Source organism: Salvelinus sp. IW2-2015, unplaced genomic scaffold, assembly GCF_002910315.2.
Source record: "Salvelinus sp. IW2-2015 unplaced genomic scaffold, ASM291031v2 Un_scaffold5968, whole genome shotgun sequence".
In the NCBI taxonomy this organism is placed as follows: domain Eukaryota; kingdom Metazoa; phylum Chordata; class Actinopteri; order Salmoniformes; family Salmonidae; genus Salvelinus; species Salvelinus sp. IW2-2015.
Window position 1 is genome coordinate 5,572 of NW_019947233.1, and position 15,256 is coordinate 20,827.

The 15,256-nt window shown below is 42.2% G+C and overlaps 1 protein-coding gene and 1 long non-coding RNA gene across 2 annotated transcripts in view; both read right to left on the bottom strand.

Moving 5' to 3' along the window:
- Positions 1-12,419, bottom strand: part of LOC112078618 (uncharacterized) — a 17,323-nt gene extending 4,904 nt beyond the window's left edge. Inside the window, exons 1-13 of the mRNA XM_070442105.1 lie at positions 12,351-12,419; positions 9,732-9,823; positions 9,313-9,525; positions 9,042-9,166; positions 7,646-7,764; positions 2,048-2,224; positions 1,901-1,932; positions 1,647-1,744; positions 1,513-1,541; positions 1,329-1,350; positions 1,184-1,211; positions 803-887; positions 229-373 (exon numbers count right to left, since the gene is read on the bottom strand). Of these exons, the coding sequence (XP_070298206.1) occupies positions 275-373; positions 803-887; positions 1,184-1,211; positions 1,329-1,350; positions 1,513-1,541; positions 1,647-1,744; positions 1,901-1,932; positions 2,048-2,224; positions 7,646-7,764; positions 9,042-9,166; positions 9,313-9,525; positions 9,732-9,823; positions 12,351-12,419 (1,188 nt within the window). The 3' untranslated portion in view covers positions 229-274. The remainder of the gene's footprint in view (positions 1-228; positions 374-802; positions 888-1,183; positions 1,212-1,328; positions 1,351-1,512; positions 1,542-1,646; positions 1,745-1,900; positions 1,933-2,047; positions 2,225-7,645; positions 7,765-9,041; positions 9,167-9,312; positions 9,526-9,731; positions 9,824-12,350) is intronic.
- On the bottom strand, positions 4,225-6,574 carry LOC112078619 (uncharacterized). The gene is made up of 5 exons (XR_002895733.2): positions 6,558-6,574; positions 6,418-6,437; positions 6,292-6,313; positions 6,125-6,152; positions 4,225-4,306 (listed from the first exon to the last, which is right to left on the bottom strand). It is a non-coding gene; the product is annotated as an uncharacterized lncRNA (long non-coding RNA).
- Positions 12,420-15,256: the final 2,837 nt, after the last annotated feature.

Below are 15,256 nucleotides of genomic sequence, written 5' to 3' on the forward strand. Positions count from 1 at the left end.
TCAGACTTGGGGAGGAAGAGACGTGGTTGGTAACTTCATGCTTTGGCAAACCCTGACCCGATACACCACTACTTACTTGAACTTTAACCTCAAACTAGGCCAACCCTAAACTATTCCTGACCTTGAACAAAGTTGTTAAAATTCTCGCTCTATTCGGAAACTTCAGGCTGAGAAATTGGTTAAGTCGACATTGAAAGACACCCGCAATGTTTTGAGAATCAGACGTACCTGGTTGGAGAGAAGTACAAGAGCCTGATCCAGAACTGCAGAAGCTTTAGTGAGAACAGCTTCCAGGTCTCTTTGAGTCTGTGTTTTTCTCTGATAGTTTACATTTCAGCAGTGTGACCAGGTTCTCAGCTGTGAGGTCTTTCAGCTGTGGGAAAGAGAAGTATTTTAACCACTATTACTACTTCCATTGCATGTTCATTTTTAAGGAGTGCAGCAGTTGCACTCCCACTCCTTTCTGACGTGTTTTTGCTTTAATGAAGAGGTAGAACAGTTCTGGAAAGACAGGGGAGATAGGGAGGGGGTGAGTCAAAGGGCAGTGGGTCAGATTGGAATCCATGCCGACTCTGACTAACATGACACATGMGTGCCGMGGTCAGCGGCTGTAACTACTGGACCAAACAAGTCACTTTCCATTGTAGTTAACATAAACCACCTGTGAATGATTATAACTAATCCAAATGTTAAGTTGAGTTTTTTTCTGCGACTGGTAAATACAGAAAGCCATAGGCTATGAGCACAAAGCCAGTAATATATAAGTACAAACATGATTGTCTCAAGACAGATCAACCCATACCTGTGAGCAGGCGTATTGTTTGATGCTGAAGTCACATAGACGTCCCGTTGAGATCCCAGAGTCCCAGAGCTGTTGTAGAGATAAACTATAACACGGGTTAGACAGAAGAATCAGTGTCAAACTCACAACCAACTCTCACTGTCAGGATCAGTGTGTTTCCATCACTTGGATGGACCAGGTTTGCAAACTTCTGGGAAGTTTCCCAAAATGCCCAGTTTTTCAGAAAAACAGTTTGGAAGATTCCAGATAACTTGATTATTTACTCCTTATTCTTGACAACTTCCAACCAGGAATAAAAAATATATATATATATATATGAATTTTGGGACAGTTACAAGAATTTTGCAAAACTAGTCTGGTCTGAATAAAGTCTTACTGTACCTGTCAACTGCGGCACAAACTCTTGTTGCTGAGAGAGATAAAAAAAAGGATACAGAACATTTGATATTGGATTACATGTGCAGTTCTGGGATAAAGATTGGGGTAGGGTACAGTATCAAGTTGTTGTTTACTAAACTTCATTTACCATTGTGTGATGACACTGGACACTGGAAAACAAGAGAGACAAAATAACGATTAAGGAATGTCTCTGAGAAGATTCACACGGTTGTAAATTCCCCCTATTTTCAGTTCAGGGTAATATAAGAAGCACAAAGAACAATGTTCTTTCACAATCTTGTAACATTTTAATGAGACATGAACTGACTTACCTGTTGGTTAACTGGTACCAGAGCACAATCTHTTCACATGAAAACAAAATACGTAGAGATTAAATTAAGTTAAAAAAATAAATCTAATTATATCTGGAATCTGATTTGAGAAAAAGACAGTGCTCCTGACTCACCCATTGGTGCAGATTCTGTGAGGTCATAAACACTGMCCCAGATGATTGGCTCCATCTCTTGAGGCAACGCTGACATGGCTTGGTACAGCCTCACAAAACTGTGGGAAACAAAAACAATGTCATTTAAAAGATTGGTCTCTTTAATCTTTTCACATGAACATAGAGAATATTTATGCAATTACTAGATCCTAGATTACTAGATTACTAGCAATCATGGATCGCCTAATCAACCTATCGTCTCAAGTTTGACTTACATGGTCTGGTAGACCGAGCAGCCGACTGGAGTCTGGGGAGAGGATAGAAGTTAACATCACCATATTGAAGCAAGACTACAATGTTTTTTCGGTTAACTCAAAGACAGCTTTACAAGTTTGTTGACTAATAATCTTTGGGATCATTACCACCACAGACAGCCTGGAAAGGTGGTACAGGAACTCAGGGAGTCTCCTCTCCTTTGGTGACTTAGACAGGAAGTCAAACACTGTGTTGATGATGACATCTTTCCCTGGAAGACCAGGAAGAGGCYACACCAKCAGCTCTGCTGTCTGCTTTGGAGAGAGAACCTCCAGGGCTGACAACTGGAAGGAGAGAGTGGAAAAGAGAGAGATTGTAATGTTCAAACACCTTCTCCAACATCAAAAACTGACATTTTAACCTGGTTGAACTGATGTGTCAAAACATTGCTGATGTACAGACTTAACTAGAATACTTTACAACCCATTTATTGTGTCGTTAATAAAAAATATATGTATAAACAAAGTGGCGTAGTCGGCAGAAAGGAGACGTACAGGAGAGAAGTCTGTGTTGAGTTTCAACAGGTCGCTGAGGGACACCAGGACTGAAAACCGCCCAGGTTCTTCTGCAGCCAGTCCACACTGCTGTTAGAGTGGACACACACGCCAGAGTCTGGAGGGAGGAGACCAATTGTTAAGGTCAAAAATTAAATGAAGTTGAGACAGTTTGCTGCTTTTACTCTAGTTGCTATTTTCCTACCTGAGGAGTTTTTGGTCAGGAAGGGCTGGATGAAGTATTTGACCACCAGCTCTTGTCTCATCTGGTCCATTTGGTCGAATTGATTGCTGAACTCCCTCAGTCTGTGAGAAATGAAGGAGAACATACTATCGTCGATATGACTCACATTAACCCTTTACTGGAGTGGGCTAAATCAGGGTCACAGAGTGTTTCTTGGTGGTCTTAAAGAAATCTACTTTGAAACAGAAGTATTCGCCTCACACACGGTTATGGACTTTTAAAAAAAGTACTATGTCAGATATAGAGTTGAAATGTTTTACATTATGATGTTTCATCCCAATATTACAGTTTATATTAATCACAGAAAACTGAAATGTAAGGAAACATTTTGGCATAAAAAAACACTGTATTTCCCGCATTTTTTTCTCTCTTCACCAAATGATTCCAATAGAGTGCTATTCGGTCATTTGACTGCGGCAGGGGCTACATATTATGCATTAATATCAATCTATTAAGGGATACTTCAGGACTGTGGCAATGTATCTACTTCCTCGAGTCAGATGAATTGTGGACACCATTTTTATGTCTCTGTGTCCGGTATGAAAGAAGTTGGACGTAGTTTCGCCAGCCAATGCTATAAGAGTTCGGCCATGACTGGACGTCTATGGGTATCTGCATAAACTTCCAGTCATTGACGCTAATGCTAGTTAGCAATTGCCTTCAAACTGCACGCAGAGACATAAAGATGGTATCCAAGAGTTCATCTGACTCTGGAGAAGTAGTTAAAAGGTTTCCCAACGTATCCCTTTAACCAAACATACATCTGTTGATACGAGTCACAGCTGAGGTTCTTGGTGCTGAGGCAGTGCAGAAACCCTCCTGATGCAGACGGCAGGAACGGTCTCAGACGCCCAGAGAACCACTTCCTGATGACATCACTGTCTCTCAGCTGATCCTCAGTCAGCCTGTTGACCCGGATCTCTCCAATCACATCTAGCACCTGGGATATGCTGGGCAATGAGAGGTTTGGACTGGGGAGGAAGAGATCGGTCATTCAATAACAGAACAACAGGGCCACGTTCAGTTGCAAAACGCTCTCGAACGTTGCGATAGAAAATGATTCCTACATAGCATATTCCTATGTGAACTTTCCAAAACGTTGCTTCCTGCTGAACGCGCCCACACATTTAAGGAAGGTTGATTTATGTCCTCACCATATTGGAGAACATGTCCAGAGCTTGGTCTAAGACAGAGGTCAGTTTTGGTGAGGAGAACCTTCCAGGTCTCTTTATGGTGAGAGGAGTTGCCGGGCAGTTTACATTTCAGAAGAGACACCAGGTGTTCTGCAGTGAAGTTTTTCAGCTTCGAGAGAGAAGAACAGATGATATGGAGTCAATGATGAATACATGTAGAGGTTTTTCTCCACCTTGGTATCTCTACGTATCTCGTTGTCTCTATACATTAGAATCACGGCCATAGTGAAAGAATCTCACCGATGCACAGGCAACTCCTCACATTATTAATTACTTAAACACCAGATCAGCACAATGATATCTATTGGTCCAGATGAATATTCGTTTTTACTTTTAGAAGCAACTAATTACCTGTGAACAAGCATACTGTTCCAAGCTGAATTGCATAGAACTTCTGTCATATTCCCCATGTGCAGGTGGTGTTGTAGTGGATAGCTGTGGAGAATTGAAAAGACAGAGTTAGCAGAGGTATGTACTAGGGTTGAATGGCGGGAACCCAGTTACAGCGATTTACCGCACAAAACCCTCCATTTTCCCGGGATAAATAACGGCGAGAAACCGGTAAATTATAATAAATTATGTACAGTTTATGAACAGCATGGCGTGAAATGGAACTGTTAAATTATATTGTGATGTCTAAATCGGTCTTTCTACGGACTTTGCATGATGAATCATCAACGCTCAGATAGGCCTACATTTGCTGAGGCGCAGCCTATTCTACAGTATATAAAGACAGAATAAGCGTCTAATTTACCCATCTCTATCTGGCTTTCTGGGTCACCTTGTTTTTTAAGTGTAAAGATTTTTTGTTGTTGTGGCTGCAGAGTTTTAAAACTGCCTTTCACTCGAATATTGTTGCTTTAAATCAGTGCACACGCCACCACTCTCTCGCAATATTTCTCTCTCTCTCCATCGACTCCACTCAAATTGCATCCAAAGTTGATCATCCTGTCTAGATTGATATATCGCCCTATATATAGATTTCCTACCCTACCTCTTTCAGGTAATAAATATAATGCAGTATTAGCCTTATTTAGATAACTAATGATGAGTTATGCATAATAAGCTTCTAATTTATAGCCTCTGTCTCTTGCTCAATACGCAAGCACCTGTGCTTCGCCGGCGTCTTCTTAAAAAACGCTGCTTAACTCGTGGAGTTTTCTTGGAGTTTCTTATACCAATAGACTATTCAAAGAGGGATGCAAGCCTCTTGTTTGCTGAACATTAAATTGAGCAGACAATTGAACTCGCGGGTAGTTTGAAAGAAGAGGGAACGCGCAATGGCGGTAGGCTAGAGCAGTTATTAATTCAGAGCCATAACCATTCAATCCTTCGTGAAGAGAAGTGAAAGCCTTCTGCATCTAATTCTAGTCCTATATTATTCCAAGAATGTCATTAGAATGATGACGATAAGGACAACAAAACGTATTTCATTTAACTGTTGAAAGCGAGGAAGGAATGAAGAAACAATAGAGAGAGAAAGAGGATGTAGGCTAATAACATTAAGGGAAATATTACAAAAGGTAATGTGTCAGCCTACTAATTATACAAATAGGCCCGATTATATTTAAAAATGAAAATAAAATTCACTAGTCTATACTTGTAACTTTGTAGGCCGCATGTGCTGCACCTGAATCGCATGTTCTCTTCTGCTTCATAATGGTTTGAACGATGTGCGTAATTCCAGTCCGTATAATACAATACAGTACAGTAATACAGTTCACACTCAAAAAGATTAGGCTACTGGAGCTAGTTTCATTTATTTACCCAACAGATGATATAGCTAGCTACATCTATGGGCTTTTATGTTTTTCTGTCGTGTGTAATGTGAAGTAGTCTATATCATATAAGCTATATATTGGATAATGGCACAATCATTTTGACGTTTTGGGGCTCATTAAATGTCATTAATGTAGGGCTCATAAAATGTATTTAATATATATCAGGCTCAGGTAGCATCAAGTTTACATTTTCATTCTGATCAAAGCTCTAATAAAAATCCAGACATATTTKTACGCTTTATAATGCTTRTGAATGACACTTCCGGTTTTGGCAGGAAATACCGMGTCCCACCGGGAGAAAAGTGATTTATTCTCAGGATGGAACYTTTGTAAAATKCCGGAAAATATTKAACCCTAGTATGTACAGTAGCCGACTAGCTATAATGTTAGCTAAGCATTAGCACACCTAGCATTAGCACGTTAGCACTAGAACKACAGCACCTAGCATAAATGTAATGTGATGTATCCATACCTGTTGACTCCAGCACAGACTCTGGTATCTGTAGATGGTCACAGATGAAAGAGATTAGTYTGTTTCTTATCATTTATTTGTTTCAGACAAATGTACAGTATATCTGTATCTTATTARCCGATAGCACTGTTAAATACAGATYTGTAAATATATGCAAATAAACTTACAATTAAATGGTGTTGATGGGCACTGAAAATTAAACAGTTATTTAAATTACAATTGTGATGTTTTGAAATTACAATATTAATATTTTCCTAACGTATTTCAATGTATTCAATATATTTTCTGCTTACCTGTTCATCCAATCCACAACCTGACCAAACAAACAKACACATGTGGTAAACAACAGGGTATGATGGGAAATATTTGTGAGGATTTATTTAGASCATAAACAACATGAAGGATTGATGAAAAGATTSTKAGTGTGACTGACCTTCTGGAGCGGTCTGCATCAGGTTGTCTATGTTGGCCCAGARSACTGGCTCCATCTCTGGAGGTACAGACGATAKGGCCTGGTACAGACGCTCAAAGCTGAGACAGACACAACGGAGAAGTTAACATAACTAACCACGGCATTTCACAGAACAGAGGTTCAACCATTGCCTTGTGTTCAAAGAGCCAGAGCTTCAGTTTCTCCCATGTTGTCTAATTACATGATTTTACGATTTGCAGGGCATCGTTATCTGAAACAAAACATTACGAAAGAGTTTTATTTATAATGTTGAAAAGGTGTTTTCAGGTTGTCGTATACTCTCAAAATGTTGGTCGCATTGTTAGGCTCATGTTGACCAGTAGAGCTGTGTTACCTCCGCAGACAGCCTGACGAGGTGGTACAGGACTCAGGGAGTCTCCCTCTCTTTGGGTGACTCAGACAGGAGTCAACACTGTGTGATGATGACATCTTTCCCTGAAGCCAGGAAGAGGCAAAACCACCAGCTCTGCTGTCTGCTTTGGAGAGAGAACCTCCAGGCTGACAACTGGAAAGAAAGAGACAAGAAGGTTATAACATTAGATTCAGTTTCTTCTATCAGATGTTAGAAACATAACAATTTCTGATATGGTGAGCAATATAATCCACTGAATACATAAATAATCCAAATAATCTATGTACGTGTATATATCATGGACCGCATAGTGAAGGAAAAGCAGCCAACAAGTGCTCAGCCTATGTGGGAACTCCTCTAAGACTGTTGGAAAAGCATTCCAGGTGAAGCTGGTTGAGAGAATGCCAAGCGTGTGCAAAGCTGTCATCAAGGCAAAGGGTGGCTATTTGAGGAATCTCAAATATAAAATATAWTTGGATTTGTTTAACACTTTTTATGGTTACTACATGATTCCATATGTGTTATTTCATAGTTTTGATTTCTTCACTATTATTCTACAATGTAGAAAATTGTAAAAATAAAGAAAAACCCTTGAATGAGTAGAATGTGTCCAGAATTTTGACCGGTAGTGTATATACAGTATAAACATGGTGGTGCAGTCAGCCGACATTGAAACGCACATGACTTTCATACTTACAGCAGAGAAATTACTATTTAGATCATAGAAATCCCTCAGAGGAGCGAATGCAGAGAATGAACCAAAGTTCTTGATCAGCCAGTCTGCACTGCTACTGGCTGAAGAGATGCACTGTGGGTCTGAGGATTGAAACAGTCCAGTCTGCACTGCTACTGGCTGAAGAGATGCACTGTGGGTCTGAGGATTGAAACAGTGAAGGGATATCAGTATATCAGAGGCCATTTTCGGGTTATAATGATTTCTGTTTCATTTAATAGTAATAATCAATATGCAGTGGGACTGCGACTGCTGACGATCACATGACAAGAGTCTGAAGCTTGCCACCATAGAGTTGTATAGAGATCGCAACGTTGTATCTGTGAGCACACGGGCAGCGCCATTGAGGCCATCTCCATTTTGAAGTAGTACATTTTTTCTTCTATTACTTCTATGTGTCGGTAAACAAACTGAAAGGGTTTATACTTTATGTTTTATCTAACCCTTATTTTACCAGGTAAAGTTGACTAAGAACAAATTTAGATTTACAGCAACAACCTGGGGAATAGTTACAGGGGAGAGGAAGGGGGGGTGAATGAACCAATTGGAAGCTGGCGATGATTAGGTGATCATGATGGTATGAGGGCCAGATTGGGAATTTAGCCAGGACACCGGGGTTAATACCCCTATTCTTACAATAAGTGCCATGGGATATTTTAGTGGCCACAGAGAGTCAGGACACCCTTTTAACATCCCATCCAAAAGACGGCTCCCTACACAGGGCAATGTCCCCAATCACTGCCCTAGGGCATTGGGATATTTTTTAGACCAGAGGAAAGAGTGGCTCCTACTGGCCCTCCAACACCATTTCCAGCAGCATCTGGTCTCCCATCCAGGGACCGACCAAGACCGACCCGGCTTAGTTTCAGTGGCAAGCCAGCAGTGGGATGCAGGGTGTGTTGTTTGAACAGGTATAAAGCCAAGGTTGGCAATTTATTGCCACCTGCAGTTGTGGAATGTCTATGTGATCCTTCCTTAACCTATAGGATGTCCCACCCAGTTGACTACTTCAAAATGGTGAACGTCATCAACGTTGCTGCCAATGCTAAAACTGGATTTTGTGCAATAGAGTCCTCTATACAACTCTATGCTTGCCACATGTAACTGAGGAAGTGATATATCCCAACTTATATTTAAGCCATAAGGCACGGGGGTGTGTGGTATATGGCCAATATATCACGGTTAAGGGCTGTTCTTAGGCACGACGCATCGCGGAGTACAGCCCTTACCCGTGGTATATTGGCCATATACCACAAACCCCCCGAGGTGCCTTATTGCTATTATAAACTGGTTACCAAGGTAATTAGAGCAGCAAAAAGAAACGGTTTTGCCTGGAGAACTGACCAATCAAAACTCTTACCTGAGGAGTTGTGATTCAACAGGAAGGGCAACAGGAACTGTTTGTAGATCACGTGACCGTGCATTTCATACATCTGCTCGTCCTCCGGGTCCATCAGCTTCATTTGTTCACTCAGCTCCTCCACACTGTGGAACCATAGATATTTTATTAGTAGTGTTAGGTTAGGTTAGGTTTAGTGTTACTCACAGGGCTTGGTAGATGTATTAGGTTTAGTGTTACTCACAGGGCTTGGTAGATGCATTAGTGTTAGGTTAGGTTTAGTATTACTCACAGGGCTTGGTAGACGGGGCAGGTGAAGTTCTTGGTGCTGAGGCAGGAGAGAAGGCTGGGGGGGACGGAGGGAAGCAGGGGTTTCAGTTTGATCTGGAACCAGAGTCTGATGAAGTCTGGGTCGTTGAGATTCTCCTGGGTCAGAGCCGGGGAGTCTCGAGTCTGGCCGCCTGGCCAAACACCTCCTGAAGTGGTGCGCCACCTCACTGAAGTTCTGTATGGGAAGTAAAATATTAAACAGTCTAATTCATTTTGTGAGATCTGAGCATAACTCTACAGGTACATAATTATGGTACATATTATGTAAATTACCATTTAAGTTTTATTAATTCCACACTTAACATTTTTGTCTCAAATTTTGTAAGACCTCAAATATGATATAATGTCCAAATAAGTCCCCTAATGATTGTGAGGACTTACCGCGGGTGGAGAAACTTCTGGACCAATGAGTTGCGCCGCCCCGTCAGCTCCACGACAGACGCATAACAGTCTCCTCGGACATCGTCATGTGGCTACGGGCAACACAGTGCAGGACGCGCGCCACCTTCTCCAACGCATTGGTCAACTAGAGCAAGAGAGAGGAGACAGATGGGAAAGATTATATATTCTCATAACTATTATTTTTTGTCAATTGCATTAGTTAAATTCGTAATTATAACATACAACAGAGACCAAGTTAGAGTAGCCACTCTTTCCTCTGTCGTCTCGTAAAAAAAATTACCCAATGCCCCCGTAGTGGCAGTGTTTGGGACATTGCCCTGTGTAGGGAAAGCCCCGTCCTTTTGATGTGTGAATGTTAAACAAAAAAAGGGTGTCCTTGAATCTATCTATCCCTGTCTGGCTCACACCGATCCTAATATCCAATAATAATTCCCCAATGGCAACTTAATTTAGTTTAATAGTTCCATTAAATTTAATGGGTCTCATTTGCGACCATCGTGCATTGTAAGTTAACTAATCTCCGCGAGTGATTAGATGAGTTTATTAGTTCGACCTCGAGTAGCGCTAAAATGCCTATAATCTCCAAAATGTCTATGATCGCCTAGAGTTAACCCAGAGTGAATACACTTCTTACATAATTCTCCCAGAGCTTCCCAAGAATGTCGAGGTCGTGCCTTCCACCCACCACCCTGTCCCTCCTTCTCTATCTCTCTTTGACATATAGATACATGTTAGTTCTCTCCACTTGCGACGTGTCCTTTCGCGATCAAATCTAAACTAGGACTTACAATTCGAACTTTAACCATGTCAATTAATTTTATTTACTGACTTAAAAATATTTATATCGAAAAGAATAGATAATACCCCTTTCAAGCTTTGTTTACCCGGAACCACATAGACAGTAATTAGAGAAAAAATGTTCACTACTGTCCCCAAAATGCGAGGATGCGCCTCCCAATGGCCCGCCTGCCCCCGTGTGCCTCCACAGAATACACTCCGTTCCCTGCCCGATCTCCTATACAAACTCCCTATGTGGCAAGCCTTCCCCCAAACTCTTGTCCAAAAATGTAGATCCGCGATACCAAGAGCAGTCGTGCCCGGCTGCTCCATGACATTGCAAGTCGTATCCAAGCTAGTTGTCTCATAAACATTCCTGTATTTCCATATAATCTTAATCTTAAACCTGAATATATACCCCTAGTCCCAGAAGTGCCCTTATAACTAAATATTGAAGCGCCCAATGAGAATCTGAATATACCTCTGGGCAATAAAACCACATCGGGCCCGTGTCAACCTTGTGGTATCTATCAATCCTCAGACCCTATACCCAAAGCAGTCTCAATTCCTTTCACAGTCCTAGGCCGATTTTGGCCAGTATGCCGCTGAGGCGAAGCGAATGATTTTATTCAGTAATTTTTAACATTAATAACCCTTACTGTGGCAATGTCGCCCTATCAGACCAAACTAATACCGTATCCGAGCTTATGTGATAGCGAATTCCTAAAAATGAAATCTAAAATAACATAATTCCCTTTACTAGTCCGCAGACTGCTAAATGCCAGAATTAACTCACAGTCACAATGTTGCGCCTGGCGGATCAGGTTGAATAAGCTGGAGTGCGATCCGGTACCTAGCACCATTCAGGACCAAACTCCAGAATCTGATAGTGTTCCCATATCAAATCTGTCTGTCACCAAGATCCGACTACTCAGCACACAAACCATAGGTTGATTGCAGGCTAGCATCACAATCCGGCCGTGATCGGAGTCCAGATGGGCGGCACACAATTGGCCAGTGTCTCTGGGTTTGGCCGGGGTAGGCCCTCATAATTGCTAAATAAGAATTTGTTTCTTAACTGATTGCCTTAGTTAAATAAAGCGGTTAAATGAAATAAAACAATGTCTTTAAAAGCATGCAATGCAACGCCTGCAATGTAGTCGGCCCGGGAAAAGCAAACCTGAATGTGAACTATAGAGGCTGCTAGCTATCACCCCCACATGGACCCCCTCCTCTAGGGTGATGCTTACATACGTCAAGGGGCATAGTGTCACGATATATAGATGAACCTCTCCTCTAGGGTGATGCTAATACATCATGGGACACAGTGTCATGATATAGATGACCTCTTCCTCTAGGGGGATGCTACATACTCCAAGGGGCATAGTGTCATGAATATAGATGACCTCTCCTCTAGGCGTGCATGCTACATACGTCAAGGGCATCCAGTGTCATGATATATAGATGACCTCCTACCTCTTGGGTGATGCTACATACTGTCAAAGGGGCATAGTTCGATGTATAATTAGATGACCTCTCCTCTAGGGTGGATGCTACATACGTCAAGGCGACATCAGTGTCAGGCATATAGGATGACCTCTCCTCTAGGGGATGCCTAACATACGTCAAGGGGACATAGTGTCGATGATGAATATAGATGACTCTCCTCTAGAGGTGATGCGTACATACGTCAAAGGGACACATAGTGCTCAACTGATATATAGATGCCTCTCCTCTAGCGTGATGCCTACATACGTCAAGGACATAGTGTCCATTATATATATAGATGACCTCTCCCTCTAGCGGTGATGCTGTACATACGTCAAGGCGGCAATAGTGCTCATGATATATAGATGACCTCTCCTCTAGGGTGATGCTACGATACGTCATGCGGCATATGTAACCGGTGTGAAATGCTAGCTAGTTTAGCGGCGTACGCGCTACTAGCATTTCAATCAGTACGTCACTTCTCTGAGACGTTAAGTAGGGTTGCCCCTTGCTCTGCAAGGGCCGCGGCTTTTGTGGCAGCGAATGGGTAACGATGCTTCGTGTGGCGACTGTTGTTTGAGCATGTCGCAGAGCGTCCCTGGTTTGCGCCCGTGTCAGGCCGTCGAGGGACGGTTTAAAGTTATACTGTGTACACATAGTGTCATGATATATAGATGACCTCTCCTCTAGGGTTGATGCTACATACATCAAGGCGGCATATAGTGTCATGATATAATAGATGAACCTCTCCCTCTAGGGTGAGCTACATAACGTCAAGGGGCATTAGTGTTCATATATATAGATGGCCTTCTCCCAGGGAGTTGCTACTATGTCAAGGGCATAGTTGTCATTATATATAGATGGCCTCCTCCTCTAGGCGTGATGCTACATACGTCAAGGGCATTAGTGGTCATGCATATAATAGATGGCCTTCTCCTCCTAGGGGGAGCTTACAATTGTCAAGGGGATAGTGTCATGAATATATAAGTGGCTGTAGCTACTCACCCCACATCCTAGGACCTTCATGTCCAGGTCATAGTGTATGATAAGATGACTCTCTAGGGTGATGCATACATCAAGCGGTCACCTTAGATGGTCTGATATAGATGCTGAGTATCACCACATACCTCCTCTGGTGATGCTACATACATCAAGCGGCATAGTTGTCCATGATACCTATAGATGGCTGTAGCTTACTTCACCCCACCATGACCTCTACTCCGCGGCCGGTCCCATACTAAAACATTTACACCTTGGACAAACAGCTTGCTACTCCCATTCCCAAGGGTTTTTGTCGCTTTATTTTTACCCAATTTTCAGTTTCCTACATTGTTTCGCTAGAATATAAATTATATAGATGGCAGTGAAAGGAATCCAAATAAGCTATCATTATGCGACACCCCACATGGAATCACACCTACTCCCTCTCTGGAAGTCGAGTGTTCATTGCCTACCAGTAAACCCCAACATATCAAAGCCTGTAAAAACCAATGCGCGAACATTATAAATGTTCATAAATAATTATTCTTGAAGATGGACTGCCCTCCCTAGCTTATGCACCCAACCCACCTTCTACCTTTTATGCATGCAACCCTTCTCCTCTTCAGCACGCTTGGGCAGTGTATGCTTCACATCAAATCATCCGAATCCTATCAGCGTCTGGCAAATACATTTAGTCCCAATCCAATCATTTACTGAGGAAATAGTTATCCCAATCATAATGGCTCGTACTGGCAAGTACATCACTTCGCGCGCGAGATTGCGAGCTCTATCCCTCTTCCACCTTCTTAGCGTCCCGATAAGTGCAAATATACTATACCAACGTATCTCTTAGTGAAGAACTCAATATGTGAAAATTTTGATTTCCATTTAACTTTATGTGTCCCAGTGATATGCTCTTAGTGAAGTTCTATGCGATAAGCTGTCACATTCTGGACAAGTACAGAGATATCCAGAGTACATGTCAACGACACTTTGTAGTAGATCCCGAGCAACAAACCTTAACTATAGATAGAAAACACACACCAGCAATCTAAATGCTTTAAATAATCACTCTTGAGTCCCTCATTTCCTTCCATGTTGTCAAGCCCTGCGAGGTCCTCCTCCCCTCAAAGAGCAGTAAACTAGCAAGTAACGTCTTGCATCAGTGACTTTCTTGCGGATCAGACTATGCTTGCCCATGCGTTTCGCTTTACTGAGTCTATCACCCACGTGGAAGAGAAGGAATGTTAGCGAGTTACTATGTCACATGCGCAAGTCGCTATGTTGGTTGAGACTCATTGCTCATGACAGTCAATGGTGCGCAGCCATAAAAGGGTACTAGACGAATAAACTGCATCTGTCTTGCCCATGTTCTAACAGCTATCTAGTACTGGCGAAACTCGTCTATAGGCTGTACTTGCGGTGAGACGATGTTACTGGAACCCACAGCCCTGGTTATCTTTACAGCGTGTCAACACCAAGGGTGAGAGCTTATGGTACTACTGTCTTTTGCCGCTCTACTAGCCATCATGGATGTCGCGAAGCTCCCTCATCTTTTGAGGCAGATGAACAGTGTATACCATAACGCCGTGAACTAAGATACTACACTCTGGATGTCCCATAAACTTATAAAATAAAAACTTCTTTCCGGGTATCTATACGAGTTTTTTTGGTTCAGGTTACTACGCTAGCGATATAACCGTCGGGCGAATCCTAATATGAATATAAGGATACTCATGTTGGAACAGTGTTAATGTTACAATGGAAGACTGCGTAATAACTAGCAAGCACCATCCTGTGTGCCATGCATTGAGATTATCTACACAAGTCTACTAGTCATGTATCTCCTCCTGTGTGCCTGTGAGCATAAGAGATGTCTGTCACACCTGCCTGCGGTCAGTACGTTAAGGTTAAATGGTTACCTTCTTCCGTTGTGTCCCTGTCTCGGGCGCTACTCATGTTTGGCTACTAGCTTACATCCTGGCGAGTTATGGTTTACTTTTGAAGCCCGATTTCCCGACATGTTCCGGTTACTAAGCTAATTCTGGGAGTATGGGTACGTATACTTATATGGGTACTAGAACTTAATCGGAGGGCCTAAATCGTATCATACCTGTTCTGACATGTTCTGGTCTCATCAAGGCGTGAGTATACATAATCTCCGGAATGCTAAGGTTAGCGTATGACGACTGACATGTCCTGGGTACTCCATTTACCATCTGGACCCTATAGTATACCTCTCCTCTCTTTTGTTGTGT